The sequence below is a fragment of the Eptesicus fuscus genome, chromosome 5 (genome assembly GCF_027574615.1).
Source record: "Eptesicus fuscus isolate TK198812 chromosome 5, DD_ASM_mEF_20220401, whole genome shotgun sequence".
Classification (NCBI taxonomy): Eukaryota; Metazoa; Chordata; class Mammalia; order Chiroptera; family Vespertilionidae; genus Eptesicus; species Eptesicus fuscus.
In genome coordinates, this window is record NC_072477.1 from 40988015 (window position 1) to 41003859 (window position 15845).

At 36.8% G+C, this 15845-nt stretch overlaps 1 protein-coding gene across 1 annotated transcript in view; it reads left to right on the top strand.

Annotated features, from left to right (window-relative positions):
* MAP4K5 (mitogen-activated protein kinase kinase kinase kinase 5) overlaps positions 1–15845 on the top strand; it is a 111169-nt gene that overhangs the window by 42500 nt on the left and 52824 nt on the right. The window contains exons 6-10 of the mRNA XM_054716080.1: positions 906–961; positions 9449–9496; positions 9586–9628; positions 11066–11138; positions 15428–15559. Of these exons, the coding sequence (XP_054572055.1) occupies positions 906–961; positions 9449–9496; positions 9586–9628; positions 11066–11138; positions 15428–15559 (352 nt within the window). The remainder of the gene's footprint in view (positions 1–905; positions 962–9448; positions 9497–9585; positions 9629–11065; positions 11139–15427; positions 15560–15845) is intronic.

Sequence of the window (15845 nt, forward strand, 5' to 3'; positions counted from 1 at the left end):
CTTTCATATAGAGTTTTTATACAGTAATTATAATTTTTATTCATCGCACTATTACAGAATGAGAACCCAAGAATATGGATAAATGAAACTGTATCGTTGGCATTTTTTCATTACTTCTTATGTTCAATTAAAGAATTGTTTTGAGAAATTAATTTTATCTTCATGAAGTTTCTACTTTCCATTATTAAAATCTGCTATTTGTTGAATTAAGTTGAATCTTAAGTAGTATTCATTTCCATAAATAGTATATTGGATAGCATAGTAATCAAGAGCCTCTATACTTACAATAAACTGTTAACAAAGTGGCTTTTCTTCTTTTACTATGATTTCATCAAGTTACTAAGAATCAAAAGTTTATGTTTCAGAATAGGTGTAGAGAACCAGTGATTAAAATGTGCAGTAAAATATTTCTCTTAAGTAAAGATTAAAAGGAAGTACCTCATTTGGTTTCACTGTCAGCACACACCACCCTAGATTTCAAATATTGGGTACATGCTAAAGGATTTTGTATTTCATAATAGGGAGAGATCTGGTTGCCAGAAGTGATCTGCCTCCTTTTTAAACTCTTAGATAAGGTACTGGATCAAGCTTCTCTATTTTGACAGCTGTAGTAAAGAATTATAGTAAAGAAATATCTTGCTATGGCCCTTGTGGCTCAGTTGGTTGGGTGTTGTCCTGTGCACTGAAAGGTTGCCTTCAATTCCTGGTCAGGGCACATGCCCGGGTTGCCAGCTTGATCCCCAGTAGGGACATGCAGGAGGCAGCCGATTAATGATATGCTCTCATCATTAATTTTTTTTTCTCTCTCTCATCCTTCCTCTCTCTGTAATCAATTAAAAAATTAATAGTAGACTATTTTTAATCTGATGTATTACAATGTGGTCTTTTTTTTTCTTTCTTTCTAGTTACTGGACCATTATCAGAATTGCAAATAGCCTATGTATGCAGAGAAACTTTACAGGTACTACATTTACTTATGTAGCTAAAAGGCAGTTCTCCTTTCACAATTGAAAACTATAAAATGGTGATGTGCACAAAAGAGTCAGAAAACCAGTTTTTTTCTGTTAACTTCTCATATTGTAATTCTGTAAGCCTAGTTATTTCTTTCACGAATGATTGATAGGAATTCTTTTAAGCTGATGCGGGTATACACAATAGTCTTTTGCCATTTTCCCCCAAAAGAAAATAAATTAGCATAACAATTGCCCAGAATGGTTTCTGGAAATCCTGGTTCTGTGTGATATTAATAAGAATCATTGATAGCTGAATCTTTTTTTATTTTTTTTGTAAAGAATTTTTGTGAGTTTATTTGAGCTGAATCTTTTTTTCTAAAAGCTTGGTAAATATCGTATTATGCAGAGGTTTCTTTATTTCAGATCTGTGAGTGCTTTTAATATGTTAAAGTAGGTTGTGAATCTTCTATAGTATACAGTATGCAGCATTTCTCCCAATATGTTTATCTTTTCAGTGTCCTGAAAGACTACTTACTCATTGAGAAAATGAGCAATTCACAGTTTTGTTCATATACTTTAAAACATTTAAATTAGGAAAAGGGTTATTAAGTTGTAGTGCTTGTGTTGTTTATTTTGTTAATTTACAACTGATCATTATTAATTGATGCTTCTATCCTTACATTTCCTAGATTGTATAGTTTGTTCAGAAGTGAAATTAATGGTTCTGTATATTCTTCCATATAGGGGAGATTGACTTGTTTTCTGAGAAAGCTCTAGTCATTTTGAAAAGATTTGGTTTCCACATGCTTTAAAAGACATACCATGTTAAATCTTACTGTTAGATATATAAAAGTAAATTCAATATATATATAATTTCTTAACATTCACATAACATAGAAATCTCTTTGTACCTACATACAATACAAAGCTAATCATATACTCATTGCAGAGAATTATTGACAGATTAAATTTTTTATATTTTAATTTGCAAAGTTCATTTCTTATATAGTAATGGACAGAGTACAGAATGGAAACAGTAACTTGCATTTGCATTCTTGCTCTGGTTTATGACCATAATTTTTTCTATAGTTCTAGTTCCTCAAGGATAAAATGAGTCTTTGGAAGGGATGGCCTCCAAGATTAGTTCCAATTTTAAAATTTTATTATTCTCACAAATTTCCTCCTCTGGTTTCTGAATGGTTAAAGAAGGTGTGATACACACACACACTGCAATATTATTCAATCATAAAAAGAGGGAATCCTGTCATTTGTGACAACACAAATGAATCTGGAGGACATTTTGCTAAGTGAAATAAGCCAGGAACAGAAAGACAAATACTACATGATCTTACTTATTTGTAGAACCTAGTTGAACTTACAGATGCAGAAAGTAGAATGGTGGTTACCAGGGTCTGGGCTAAGTTGGGGAAGAGAAATGGGGAGATGTTGATCAAAGAGTATAAAGTTGCAATCATATAGATAGATTAATTACTGATGTATAGCATGATGACTAAAGTTAATACTGCTATACTGAATACCGAAAATACTCTAAGAGAATAGATTTTGGTGCTCTCTTCACAAAACTAGCAACTGTGAGATGATATGTTAACTACTTTGACTCAAGTAATCATTTCATTGCATATGTATATCAAGTTATCATGTACACCTTAAATATAGGTGTCCAAAAAATGTATATATACACTTTGAATAATTACAAAGGCAGTTTTTATTAAAATACATTTTATTTTCAAAATTGAGCCATCAGCTGTTGAAATGTGTATACATTTTTCTGGGACACCCTGTATATACAGTTTTATTAAGTAGGTGTGTTTTTATAAAAAGAAAAAAGGATAGAAGTTGTCAGAATGGAATAAAGCAAAATACAACTAGATGCTGCCTGCAAGAAAATACCTTTATAATAACAAGTAGATCGAAAGTTAAAAGAAAATAAATATATATACCATACTAACTATTCAAAACAAAGCTGAGTGGCCATATTAATTTCAGAGAAAGTAGACTTCAGAGCAAAAACTATTACTAAAGAAGGTAATTTTATCAAAAAGCATAACAATCCTAAATATTTATGTTCCTAATAAAACTCAGCTTCAAATTAAATGAGCAAAAACCATAGCACTGCAAGGAAAAATAGATTAATGCACTGTCTGGTACCCCCTCACAATAATTTTGTAGAACAAGTAGGAGAAAATCAGTAAGTATATAGAAAATTTGAACAACACAGTCAACCAATTTGACCTTCCTGACCTTTTAGTCCAACAACAGTGGGGATACATGTGCTTTTCTAAGTGTCCATAGAGCATTTACCAAGATAGACTATATTCTCGGCCATAAAATAAGTCTCAATACATTTAAAAGGATTTACGTAATACAAAGTATTTTCTCTGACCACATGCAATTAAATTAGAAATCAAACTAAAGTGCGTAACATATGAGTCAAAGAAGAAATCAGAAACTAAAAAGTATTTTAAAACCAATGAAATGAAAGCACAATTCATCAAAATTTGGGATGCTGCTAAAGCAGTACTTAGTAGAGGAACGTTTATAACACTACTAAAAAGGTGTTTTAAGCTCTTCTAGAAAGAAGGAAAGATCTGAAAACAACTTCCTCAATTTCCATCTTAAGAAACTGGAAAAAGATGAGCAAATTAAACCCAAAGTAAGCAGAGAAAGAAAATAATGAAGATCAGAGTGGAAATCATTTAAATAGGAAGCAGAAAACATGAGCAAAGCATTGAAACAGAAATATGATTCTTTGAGATTAATAAAATTGATAAACCTCTAGCCAGAGTGATTAAGAAAAATAAAAAGGGGAGACACAAGTTACTAATATTATGACAATTTACAAATATTGAGGACAATAGGATAATCAATATCCAAGGAATGTTAAGAACAGCTTTATGCCAATAAAGCCTACAACTTAGATGAAATAGAAAATGTCCTAACAAACTACCAAATCTCAGACAGTTAGAAATCATATGAATAGTTTATATCTATTCCCACAAATAAATCTCCAAGTTAGATGATGTCATGGATAAATTCTGTCAAACACTTAAGGAAGAAATACTGCCAATTCTATATGAAGTCTTCTAGAAAACTGAAGAATAGAGAATACCTCCCAAATCATTTTATGGGCCAGCATTGATCTGAAGCCAAAATTAGACATTACAAGAGAACAAAACTACAGGCTAATATCCTTCATAAACATAGATGCAGAAATTAAAAAGGAAAATAAAATGTTAACAAAGGCAGTTCAACATTATATAAAAAGGATAATACATCGTGAATAAGGTGGGGTGGAGGGCAGTATCTTAGAATGCAATGTTGTTTTAACATTCAAAAATCATTTCAAGTAATTGTCCTTATTAGCAAACAAGAAGAAAAACCACATGATTGTCTAAACACAGAAAAAGCATTTAGCAAAATCCAACATTCATTTGTGATAAAAGTTCTCAGAATACTGAGAATAGAATGGAACTTGTTTAACTTGATAAAGAGCAACTATGAAAAATCTACAACTGTGTCATTCTGAATGGTAAAGATTAGATGGTTTTTCACCAAGGTCAATCAAGGCAAGGTGTCTGTTCTCACAACTTCTTTTCCACATTGTGCTAGAGATTTTGGCCATTGCAGAAAGAAAAAAACAATGAAATTAAAGGCATCCATATTAGAAAGTAAGAAGTAAAACTTTTTATTCACTATAAAATTATCTATGTAGAAATGGAATTGAATCTACAAAGTAGCTACTAGAACTAATAAGTATAACTAGAAAGGTTGCAGAATTCAAGATCAATATACAAAATCAGTTGGATTTCTATACACTAGAAATTCTAGAAGAGAAAGTAGGAGAAAATATTTTTATAATGAATTAATTTGTATTTTAATAAATAAATGCTCAGGTATAGTTAAAGTAGAAGATACAATAAAACAGGCAGATGCTTGTACCTATTTGTAATGAATAAGATTGGATTTAAGAAAAGAAGAAAGTATTTACCTGAATACTGTTGAACTTTTATCTTTGTAGTTGACATTTAGAAATAAAGGTTAAACAAATATGCTTATACATATCCATAAAATCCTGTGAAATGGATAAACACAAATGCAGGCTGAGACAGATGTGTTGACTCAAATACCACGACATAGAACATTTTGCAATGTTGAGTTAAGCAAAGCCTTTTCAAACATAACAGGAAAAGCATGATCCATAAAATAAAAAACTTGCTAAATTATACTTAATCAAAACTAAAACTCTCTTCTTCAAGAGGCACTGTTAAGAGAATAAAAGGCAAGACTAAAAGTAGAAATTTGCAAATAATATACCTGACCAGGGACTTATATACACAGTATATAAAGAACTCTCAAAACTCAATAAGAAAACAACAACTCAATATGCAAATGAACAAAAGACTTAACCAGACACTTCACCAAAGAAGATATATGGATGGAAAAGATGATCAATTTCATTAGTTATTAGAAAAGTGTGCATTAAAGCCATTGTGAGATACCACTACACACCAATTAAAATGGCTAGAATTAAAAAAAACACAACCTGACTTAGGAAGGTTGGTGAGGTTATGGATTAACGGGAACTCTCATGCACGTCTGTTTTCAATGTAAAATGGTACTGCTGCTTTGAAAGACAGTTTGGCACTCACCAGAAGTTTAACTTGTACCACTGTATGATCCAGTTGTTAACACTGATAGGTATTTACCCATGAGGGAAAAAATCATGTAACAACTGTACATGAATCTTCATAGCAGCTTTATTTATAACTAGAAGCCTAATGCACAAAATTCATGCAAGAGTAGGCCTTCCTTCCCCGGCTGCCAGCACTGTCTTCCCTCTGGCACCCGGGACTCGGGCTTCCCTCGTAGCCCTGGCTTTGTCTGTAAGGTCATCCAGCCTAATTAGCATATTATGCTTATCCTATCTAATAAAAGAGTAATATGCAAATTAGCCATCACTCCCCTATACCCACCAGCCACGCCCACCAGCCAATCAGGAGCAATTATGCAAATTAACCCAACCAAGGTGGCTGCCGCCATGGAGAAAGCAGGAGGGAGGCTTGGGTTTCACCGGCGATGGAGGAAGCCAAGCTTTCTGCACACCCTGGCTGGCCCAGGCCTCCGCTTAAGGCTACAAAGTTTCAATTATAGAAAATAAATCCCAAGAAAAATGGCGGCAGCCACGGAGCTGGAGAGAGCAGGCTAGGGTTGCCTCAGCGACAGAGGAAGCCAAGCTTTCCACCTGCCCTGGCTGGCCTAGGCCTCCACTCCAGGCTACAAAGTTTCAATTGTAGAAGATAAATATATCCCAGATACTAGAGCCTCCGCTTGGGTTGCCGGGGGTCGGGGGGGAGCATGGTTGGCCTGCAAACCACCACAGGCCCTTCTCCCAGGCTGCCCCACACCCCAAGGGAACCCCCACCCTGATCCGGGACACCCTTTAGGGCAAACCAGCTGGCCCCCACCCATGCGCCAGGCCTCTATCCTATCTAATAAAAGAGTAATATGCAGATTGACCATCACTCTAACACAAGATGGCTGCCCCCATGTGGTCAAAGATCCTGCCCCCATGTGGACACAAGATGGCCACCACAAGATGGCCAGCAGGGGAGGGCAGTTGGGAGGGACCAGGCCTGCAAAGGAGGGCAGTTGAGAGGGACCAGGCCTGCAAGGGAGGGCAGTTGGGAGCGATCAACCCTGCAGGGGCGGGCAGTTAGGGGTGACCAGGCCAGCAGAGGAGGGAAGTTGGGGGCAAACAGGCTGTCAGGGGAGTGGTTAGGGGGTGATCAGGCTGGCAGGAAGAAGTGGTTAGGGGCAATCAGGAAGGCAGGCAGGTGAGCAGTTGGGAGCCAGCAGTCCTGGATTGTGAGAGGGATGCCCGACTGCCTAAATGGGCAGTTGGACATCCCTCGAGAGGTCCCAGATTGGAGAGGGTGCAGGCTGGGCTGAGGGACCCTCCCTCCCCCCCCCCCCCCCCGTGCATGAATTTCGTGCACCGGGCCTCTAGTATTATTATAGATAGCCAAAACCTGGAAACAACCCAATGTTTGTCAATAGGTAAATGGATAAACGAATTTTGGTTTATCTGTATAATGGACTACCACTCAGTAATAAAGAAGAATGAAGTATTGATATATACACCTCAAGGAATGTCATATTAATTATTGTGAAAGATACAGACAAAAAAGAATATGCTGAATGATTTCTTTTACATAAATTCTAGAAAATTCAGAAGTGATCTATCATGACGGAAATCAGATCAGTATCAGACCAGTTAATAGCACCACCCATGAAGTAATTTTACCAAAATAATTCAGTCTTGAGTCTCATCAAGACCCTAGATATAAGCGCTCATTTAGTGGTAATACAGGGGTCAGAAAAACGTAAAACAACATCATTGGGATGTAATTAGCAAAATCCAAATCCTGAGAGACTGCACACAATAAACAGCACTTTCTTTAACAGAAACTTACAAGGAAAATGTAATAAGATATGGCACAGGATTCTATAGATTAAAAGAGAAGTAGGAGTCATTTCAACGAATTGCAGTGTACAAACCTTGTTTGAATCCCACTTTAACTTGTGAACACTGGATATTTGATAGTATTAAATAATTGTTAATTATGAGGTATAATAATATCATTGTGGTTATGTATGTTTTTTTAAAGTCACTGTCTTAGTGGATGAAATTATATGAAATCTGAGACTTCAGAATAATATGGTGGTAGAGGGGGCGTGTGTGGTACTGTGAGGTTCAGAATGAAACAAGATTGACCATGAGCCCTAGCTGGTTTGGCTCAGTGGATAGAGTGTAAGCCTGTGGACCAAAGGGTCCCAGGTTCGATTCTGGTCAAGGGCAAGTAACCTTATTACAGGCTCCTCCTCAGCCCAGACCCTGGTCAGGGCTCATGCAGGAGGCAACCAATTGATTTGTTTTTTTCACATCAATGTTTCTCTCTTTCCCTCTTCCACTCTCCCTAAAAATCAATGGAAAAATATCCTCAGGTGGGGATTAACAAAAAAATTCCTATATAATAGTAAAAGGCTAATATACAAATAAACCGAATGGTGAAACAACCAGTCACTATAACACGCATTGACCATCAGGGGGCAGACGCTCAATGCAGGAGCTGCCCCCTGGTGGTCAGTGAGCTCCCACAGGGGCAGTGCTGCTCAGCCAGAAGCCGGGCTCACGGCTGACGAGTGCATTGGCAGTGGCGGGAGCCTCTCCTGCCTCTGCGGCAGTGCTAAGGACCACTTGGGGGATGTCCGACTGCTGGCAGGGAGCGGGCCTAAGCCGGCAGTCGGACATCCCCAAGGGGTCCCGGAGTGTGAGACAGCACAGGCTGGGCTGAGGGACCCCCCCACACACACACCCTCTCCCCCGGTGCATGACATCCTATCTAATAATATGCAAATTAATCATCACTCCATCACAAAGATGGAAGCCCCCGTCCTCTCAGCCCCTCCAGAGTCCCCCAATCCTGGGGGGCGGCCGCTGAGAGTGGGCAGCATGAGTGGCCTGGCAGAATGCTTGCTTTGTCGCCGCGGCAACAAGGCAAGAGCTCCACCCTGGCCCTGGAGGGCCTCTGGTCAGTGGGCACAGAGTGGCAGGGGTGGCGGGAACACTTGCGTCATTGCCCCGGCAACGAGGCAAGCATTCTGCGCCCGGCCGCAGATGGGCCTCTGGGCCACGGAGAGCCTCTGGGCAGCGGGCGCAAGGCGGCCAGGCCCCGCAGAGAGCTACTGGTGCACGAATTCATGCACAGGGCTACTAGTTGTAGTAATAATAATAAAAAAATAAAAATGATCACGATTTCACACTTGTTGAGTCTAAATTATGGATACATAGGGATTCATTGTATTGTTACTCAGACTTTATATGTGAATTTTCTATAATAAAAAATATTTTAATTAAAAAAAAGCAGTTCAGTGTTTGTGGGAGAAACTTTTGGGAGCAATAAGTATGTTCATTTTCTTAATTTTGGAGATAGTGTTATCCTATATAATAAAAGGCTAATATGCAAATCAACCGAACAGCAGAACGACCAGTTGCTATGACGCGCACTGACCACCAGGGGGCAGAGACTCAATGCAGGAGCTGCTCCCTGGTGGTCAGTGTGCTCCCACAGGGGGAGCGCCGCTCAGCCAGGAGCCACCGGGCTCACAGCTGCCGAGCGCAGCGGCCGTGGCAGGAGCCTCTCCCGCCTCCATGGCAGTGCTAAGGATGTCCGTCAGTCAGACGTCCCGAGAGCTCCTGGACTGCGAGAGGGCACAGGCCAAGCTGAGGGGCCCCCAGTAGTAAAATATTTCTGATTTTTATCAGAAATGAATTTGAAATCTTAAAATACAGTAAACATTGACTAGTAAAAAGAAACTCATCTGGAGTCACCACCAGAAAGCCATTCAAGCAGGAAGTGTAGGCTTCAGTTTTGTGATTTTGCTAATGCTACCTTTTACTTTTTTAATTTTAGGGTCTTGCCTATTTGCATACTAAAGGCAAAATGCATAGAGATATCAAAGTAAGTTTATTTAATATGTTTAAATTGATAATTTCATTGGAATGAATTTTATGATACTAATTAAATAGTATTTGTTTTTTTTGTTTTAGGGTGCAAATATTTTATTGACAGATCATGGCGATGTAAAATTAGGTATGTTATTTCAAGTTTCTAACATTTTTCCCAAATTTTAATTTAAACATTAGAGAAGTTTAATAATCATGTCAAGAGCCACAATAATGTTCATTGTTTGACCCTGCAATTTTACTCCTGAGACTCAGTTTAAGGAGATTAATTCTAAAGATAAAAAAATCCATATTCACAGAAGGGTTAATCATAATATTATATGTAATAGAAGAAAATGAGAGCATAGTTTTAGCAATAGAAAAACTGTTAAGCTGTGATAAATCCACTCAAGAAACATTATTCAGTCAGTCATCTTGGCCAGGTGGCTTAGTTGGTTGGAGCATCAACCTGTGCACCGGAAAGTTGCGGGTTCCATCCCAATCAGGGCGTGTACAGGAGGTGATCAATTGGTGTTTCTCTCCTCCTTTCTCTCTCTCTAAAATCAATAAAAGCATATCCTTGGATGAGGATTTAAAACAAATTAATAGTTAAGAAGAGTAAGAGTGAAATCCCGTGATCTGTTACATGACAAAAATGAACTATATTTGTATTTAGTTTTTTACAACCATGTTTAGCAACAATAACAAAGTTTATACATAGAAAAAGAACTTTTTTGCTTGGCCAAAGCCCACCAACTTTCCTCCCCCAGGTACACTCAAAAAACTTTTTTTTATAATAGCACCAAAATACTAACCTGGTTGTGTTAGAATAAAAGGAATTCAGGTGGGTGTTTTATTTTTTGCTTTATTTTTCAAATTAACTTAAAAAAACATATGTTCTTATTGATTTCAGAGAGAGGAAGGGAGAGGAAGAGAGATAAAAACATCAGTGATGCGAGAGAATCATCAATGGGCTATATCTTGCACACCCCAACTGGGGATTAAGTCCTCAACCTCCAGCATGTGCCCTGATTTGGAATCAAGCCGTGGCTTCCTGATTCATAGGTCAATGCTCAACCACTGAGCCATACTGGTCGGGCTCAAATTAACTTTAATGTGCTTGTCACAAAAATATTTTTATTAACTTTGTCCTTAATAATGTACATTTTCATTCTAGTAAAGCACCAGTAAATTATTTTCTTTTAATGGGTGTGTTATAAACCAAGCAAGAAGGAATTTAGGTATTCAATTTTTATACATTTCCCTAGCATTACTATCCGAATTATTAATAATGTCAGGCTAAGGATGAAACTTAGAAATGTTAATGCTTTTATTGAAAAGAACTAAAATTTTCTGGGGAGGGTAGGGGGAGGGTGGGGGGAGGGGGAGAGTTCAACCAAAGGACCTGTATATGCATATAAGCCTATCCAACGGTTAAGTTCAACAGTGGATTGGGGCATGCGTGGGGAGAGGGGTGGGATGGGAATGGGGGGATGAGGACAAATATGTGACACCTTAATCAATAAAGAAATTTAAAAGAAAAAAAAAAGAACTAAAATTTTCTGTTTTATTTTTTCTCTACCAGCTGACTTTGGTGTAGCTGCAAAAATAACAGCTACAATTGCAAAGAGAAAATCTTTCATTGGCACCCCTTATTGGTAAGACAAATTTATATTATAATTGAATTTTATGCATTTTCATTTCTTTAGGAAGTCTGAAGGCTTGCATGCTCCTTGATACTATCATAGTTCTAATTGGGTTGGGAAACTTCAATACTCATTTTCATTGTCCAGCTTTGTCAGTGTTAAAATGCTAATAATTCCTGCCATCTCTGGGATCTTGTATTGAGAGCACTCATAGGTATGAGAGTTTCAAAAGAAAAACTCATATTACAATCTCTTGTCATTTTGTTACCTTTTCTTTTGATATTGCTTCTATTTTAATCTTGGACTTTGCTATCTGTTTGTTAAAACTCATGCATCCTACCCTACTTGTAATGCATCCTACCAGTAACTGACAAAATAATCTTTCTAAAACACTGCTTTCAGACCTGGCCACTGTGACTTGATTGAGCATCGTTCTGTGCGCTGAAAGGTTCCTGTTCGATTTCCAGTCAGGGCACATACCCAGGTTTCGGGTACCATCCCCGGTCAGGGTGTATGCAGAAGGCAACCTAACCAACTGATGTTTCTCTCTCCTTCTCTAAAATCAATTAAAAAACAACAACATTAAAAATAAATTAATTAAACACTGCTTTCATTAGTGAAGACAGATAATTGAAATATAATAGAAAGCCTAGTAATAAATTTCAATATGTAAAATCATTTACTCAATATTATAAATGGTGCCATTTAAAGTTTGATGAAAGGTTGGCTATTTTATTACTTGGATAATTTTTTATTTGGAAAGAAATTTAAAGTAGCTCTATACCTCATATTAATATCAAAATAAATTATATATGGGAATAGTCAAATGTAAAACTAAAACCAGAAGAAGTGTCATTGACTATCTGCTTTAAGAGTTGAGTAGCCCAAGCCCAGCCCATGTGGCTCTCGTGGGTGAGCGTTGACCCATGAACCAGGTGGTCACGGTTTGATTCCTGGTCAGGGCACATTCCCCAGTCATGGGTTGTGGGCTCGATGCCCAGTAGGGGTGTGCAGGAGGCAGCCAATTGATGATTCTTATCATTGATGTTCCTGTCACTCTCTCCCTCCCTCTCTGAAATTAATAAAAATAAACTTAAAAAAGAGTTGAGTAAGCCTTTCTTGGCATAAAATGTTAAAGGGAAAAATTGATAGATTTAACTACATGAAAATTTAAAGTTATTATATGTATACCCACTTAAAAGGGAGAGGCAAGTAACAAACAAGGAAGTAATGGCTAAAATAGGGCAAACTAGGTTTTAATATCTTTAATATATAAGTTCTTTTTTTTTTTTAATCTTCACCCAAGGATATATTTTCCATTGCTTTCTAAAGAGAGTGGAAGGGAAGGAGGAGATGGGGGAGGGGAGGGCGGGTGGAAATAGAGAGAGAAACATCAATGTGATGTGAGAGAGACACATTGATTGATTGCCTCCCACATTCGCCCCTACCTGGGCTGGGGAACTTGCAACTGAGGTAAGTGCCCTTGACCAGGAATCTAACCCAGGCCTCTAGTCCGCAGGTCGACGCTTTAACCATTGAGAAAAACTGGCCAGGGCAATATGTAAGTTCTTAATAAGTCAATAAAGAATGTTTCCTTAGAAGCAGAGTTATTAAAATCATACATATAAGATACCATAAAATATGAAAAAAATTTTCCCAATGATGACCAAAAATGCAAATTAAATAAACAATTACATTCTTTTCTATCAAATTGGAAAATATTTGGAATCATGGGTAATATCTATCACTATCACTAAATATTTGATAATGAAAGTAGAAATTTGTAGGACAGTTTTGAAAGATAATTTGGTAACAATTTTTTTCCTTAAGTAATTTTTTTTTAAAATATATTTTATTGGTTTTTTACAGAGAGGAAGGGAGAGAGATAGAGAGTCAGAAACATCGATGTGAGAGAAACATCGATCAGCTGCCTCCTGCACAGATGTGCCCGCAACCAAGGTACATGCCCTTTACCGGAATCGAACCTGGGACCTTTCAGTCCGCAGGCCGACGCTCTATCCACTGAGCCAAACCGGTTTCGGCTCCTTAAGTAATTTTTATGTTCTAGTCTCAATTCTGCTTGTATTAATTTATCAAAGAGACATACAGATTTACATATTAAGAACTTTATCAAATACTTTAATAATGAAAAATAGAGGGAATATATGCATATCCAGTAGAAACTAGTTAAGGAAATTATGTACATTCATTCAAATTAAAGAAATTGCTGGTATTAAAAATCCTGTTGTAAAAGATCAGAGGATAGGCTCATGATATAATGTTAATTTAAAAAGAAGATTAAAAGTAGCATATGCAATATTATACCATTTTATAGAAGGTATGTGTGTGTTTTAAATTTATGGATAAAATATGTGAAACAGTGGTTCTCTTTGGATGGTATAATTGATAACTTGTTTTCTTCCATATTTTGTTATATATTCCAAATTCTCTTCAGTCAACACATATCACTTTCAACCACAGAAAAAAGCCCTGATAAATCTCATTTAAATAAAGTTAAAAGAAAACAGATGAATTAGGTTACCTATAAAACTTCATTCTTCACATGCCTATTTCCCTCTTTAATCTCTTTTCTGTGACTGTCCTTCCCAATCAACACTGTTCTTTAGTCAAAATTATCAGTTTTTTGTACCGTGACTATTCCAGATATTGGTTATTACCTTCCTAGTATAGTTGTCTTAAGTCCTGTTCTGTCTGAAGAGTGGCATACTCTCTGCCTTATCTCACCCATGGCTGACTAATTGGTCACATCTCTGTTTTCCACTGAACCAGGAAGTGCAACAGTCCTGATCAGCTTGGTGCTGCAGTTAGCCACTAACACCTGATTCCAGTGGGCAGAGGAGATGAAACCCACATGCTTTTTCTGGGTTCTAGCTCAGCTCCTTTCCTCTATGAAATTTGCCTTCAGTCACCTTTGCTCCATGGTGGTCATTTTCTTCTCTTTGTTTCTATACCCATTATTATGTATCTAGTACTTGCAAAGAGCATGTACATGTACCTGTTGGCATTTTTAGTATATGTATTTTATATCCTTAATCACATTTTAGTTGAGAGACATTTGTTGTATAACTTTTTATAACCTAAGTGCATATAAAAGCAACTTCTACCTTTTGGGTATTCAATATAAATATAAATTAATTTTAAGATAGTAAACATTAAAAAATAAAAGAATATTTCCCCTGAGTAATATCATCTATGCTTTATAACTTCAGATACCATCATTATACATCACAGACTGCCAAGTAGATAACTCCAACTCCACTACTCAGTTGACCTTCAGTCTTGTATATATTCAAAACAGCTGTTTGGTAATAGCTATACTTGTTTATGCATAAGCATTTTATACTCACATCATTCTCTATAGTCAACCCCTTTTATTCTGTCCCCTCTGCCACTGCCTTCAAAAAAATCCTTTGTTTTTTCCCTTGTGTTTTTGAAATAATCTAAGTCATCTGCATAATGCTGGTTTCACCTCCTCTCACACTGTCCTTCATGTTGCCATGAGTTTTAGATCAAGCTTACCCCCATAATTAACCTTTTATTTTCACAGTAAAGTCTGAATTTCTTATATATTCAGTAGGCCATTCATGGTCCATCTAGCACCATCTCAGATGTTCATTTTTCAAATACTTTATTGTCCCGCTCAAACTGTCTGTAATGAATGACCTTTCAGTAAAATAAATTAAAAATGACAAACTGAAAAATGATTGTGTATTTGATGAGAGTAAATGCTTACTCTCAATTTCTGTACTTATCACAGACTCATAGCAAGCCATTTATGCCCCATATCATACATTGAATAGCACTGTCTTATCACTTCTCCAGATATTTCATGCTCTCTTCTTGTCTCCCTTCATTTACACTTGTTTCATCTGATTAAAATGTCCCAACTTCTGCTCTTAGCTCCCTGATAATTCATTATTTAAGTCTCACCTCCTTTGGAAACTTTTCTCTGACTTACACAGGGATTTAGGTGTTCTTTTTCTTTTCCCATATTACATAACAAGATTTACAAAACAGAAACTAAAACAAGACAACACAATTTTTTCCTCAGAGCACTAATATTAAGAGGAGAGGATTCAAGGTTTTTAAATAATGAATTTAAAAAATGTGTGTCTTTGTATGTATGAGGTCTTTATAAGTCTTTTAAAATAAAGTTTCTTCTTAGCAAATGTCTCTCAGCTCCTTTTCCTCTGGGAAGTCTAGTGAATATGACAAAAGTAGCAGATTTCATATCATTTAAAAAAAAACAAAAACGTGATATATTCACTGATTCCTTCTAGGATGGCCCCAGAAGTTGCAGCAGTAGAAAAGAATGGTGGCTACAACCAGCTCTGTGATATCTGGGCAGTGGGAATAACAGCAATTGAACTTGGAGAACTTCAACCACCTATGTTTGATCTTCATCCAATGAGGTGTTCTCACTATTTAAAATTATGCACTTATTGATAGGTCTTCTGGGAAGTGAGATACTGATAAGTTGGATATCCCAAGCTAATTTTCAAGTATGTTAAAATGGTAGAGGTATTATAAGGGACTTAAGGATAATCTCATCTAAACCCTGCTCGATTGTATTACTATTCCTAAAACAACAAGGAGCGAACAGTATATACTGTCTGAAATCTTTTTTAAGTCATTACATTCATTCTTCTGTCAGTTGAACTTGTTTCTTTTTTTGTCTTACGTAGATTCATAAACATG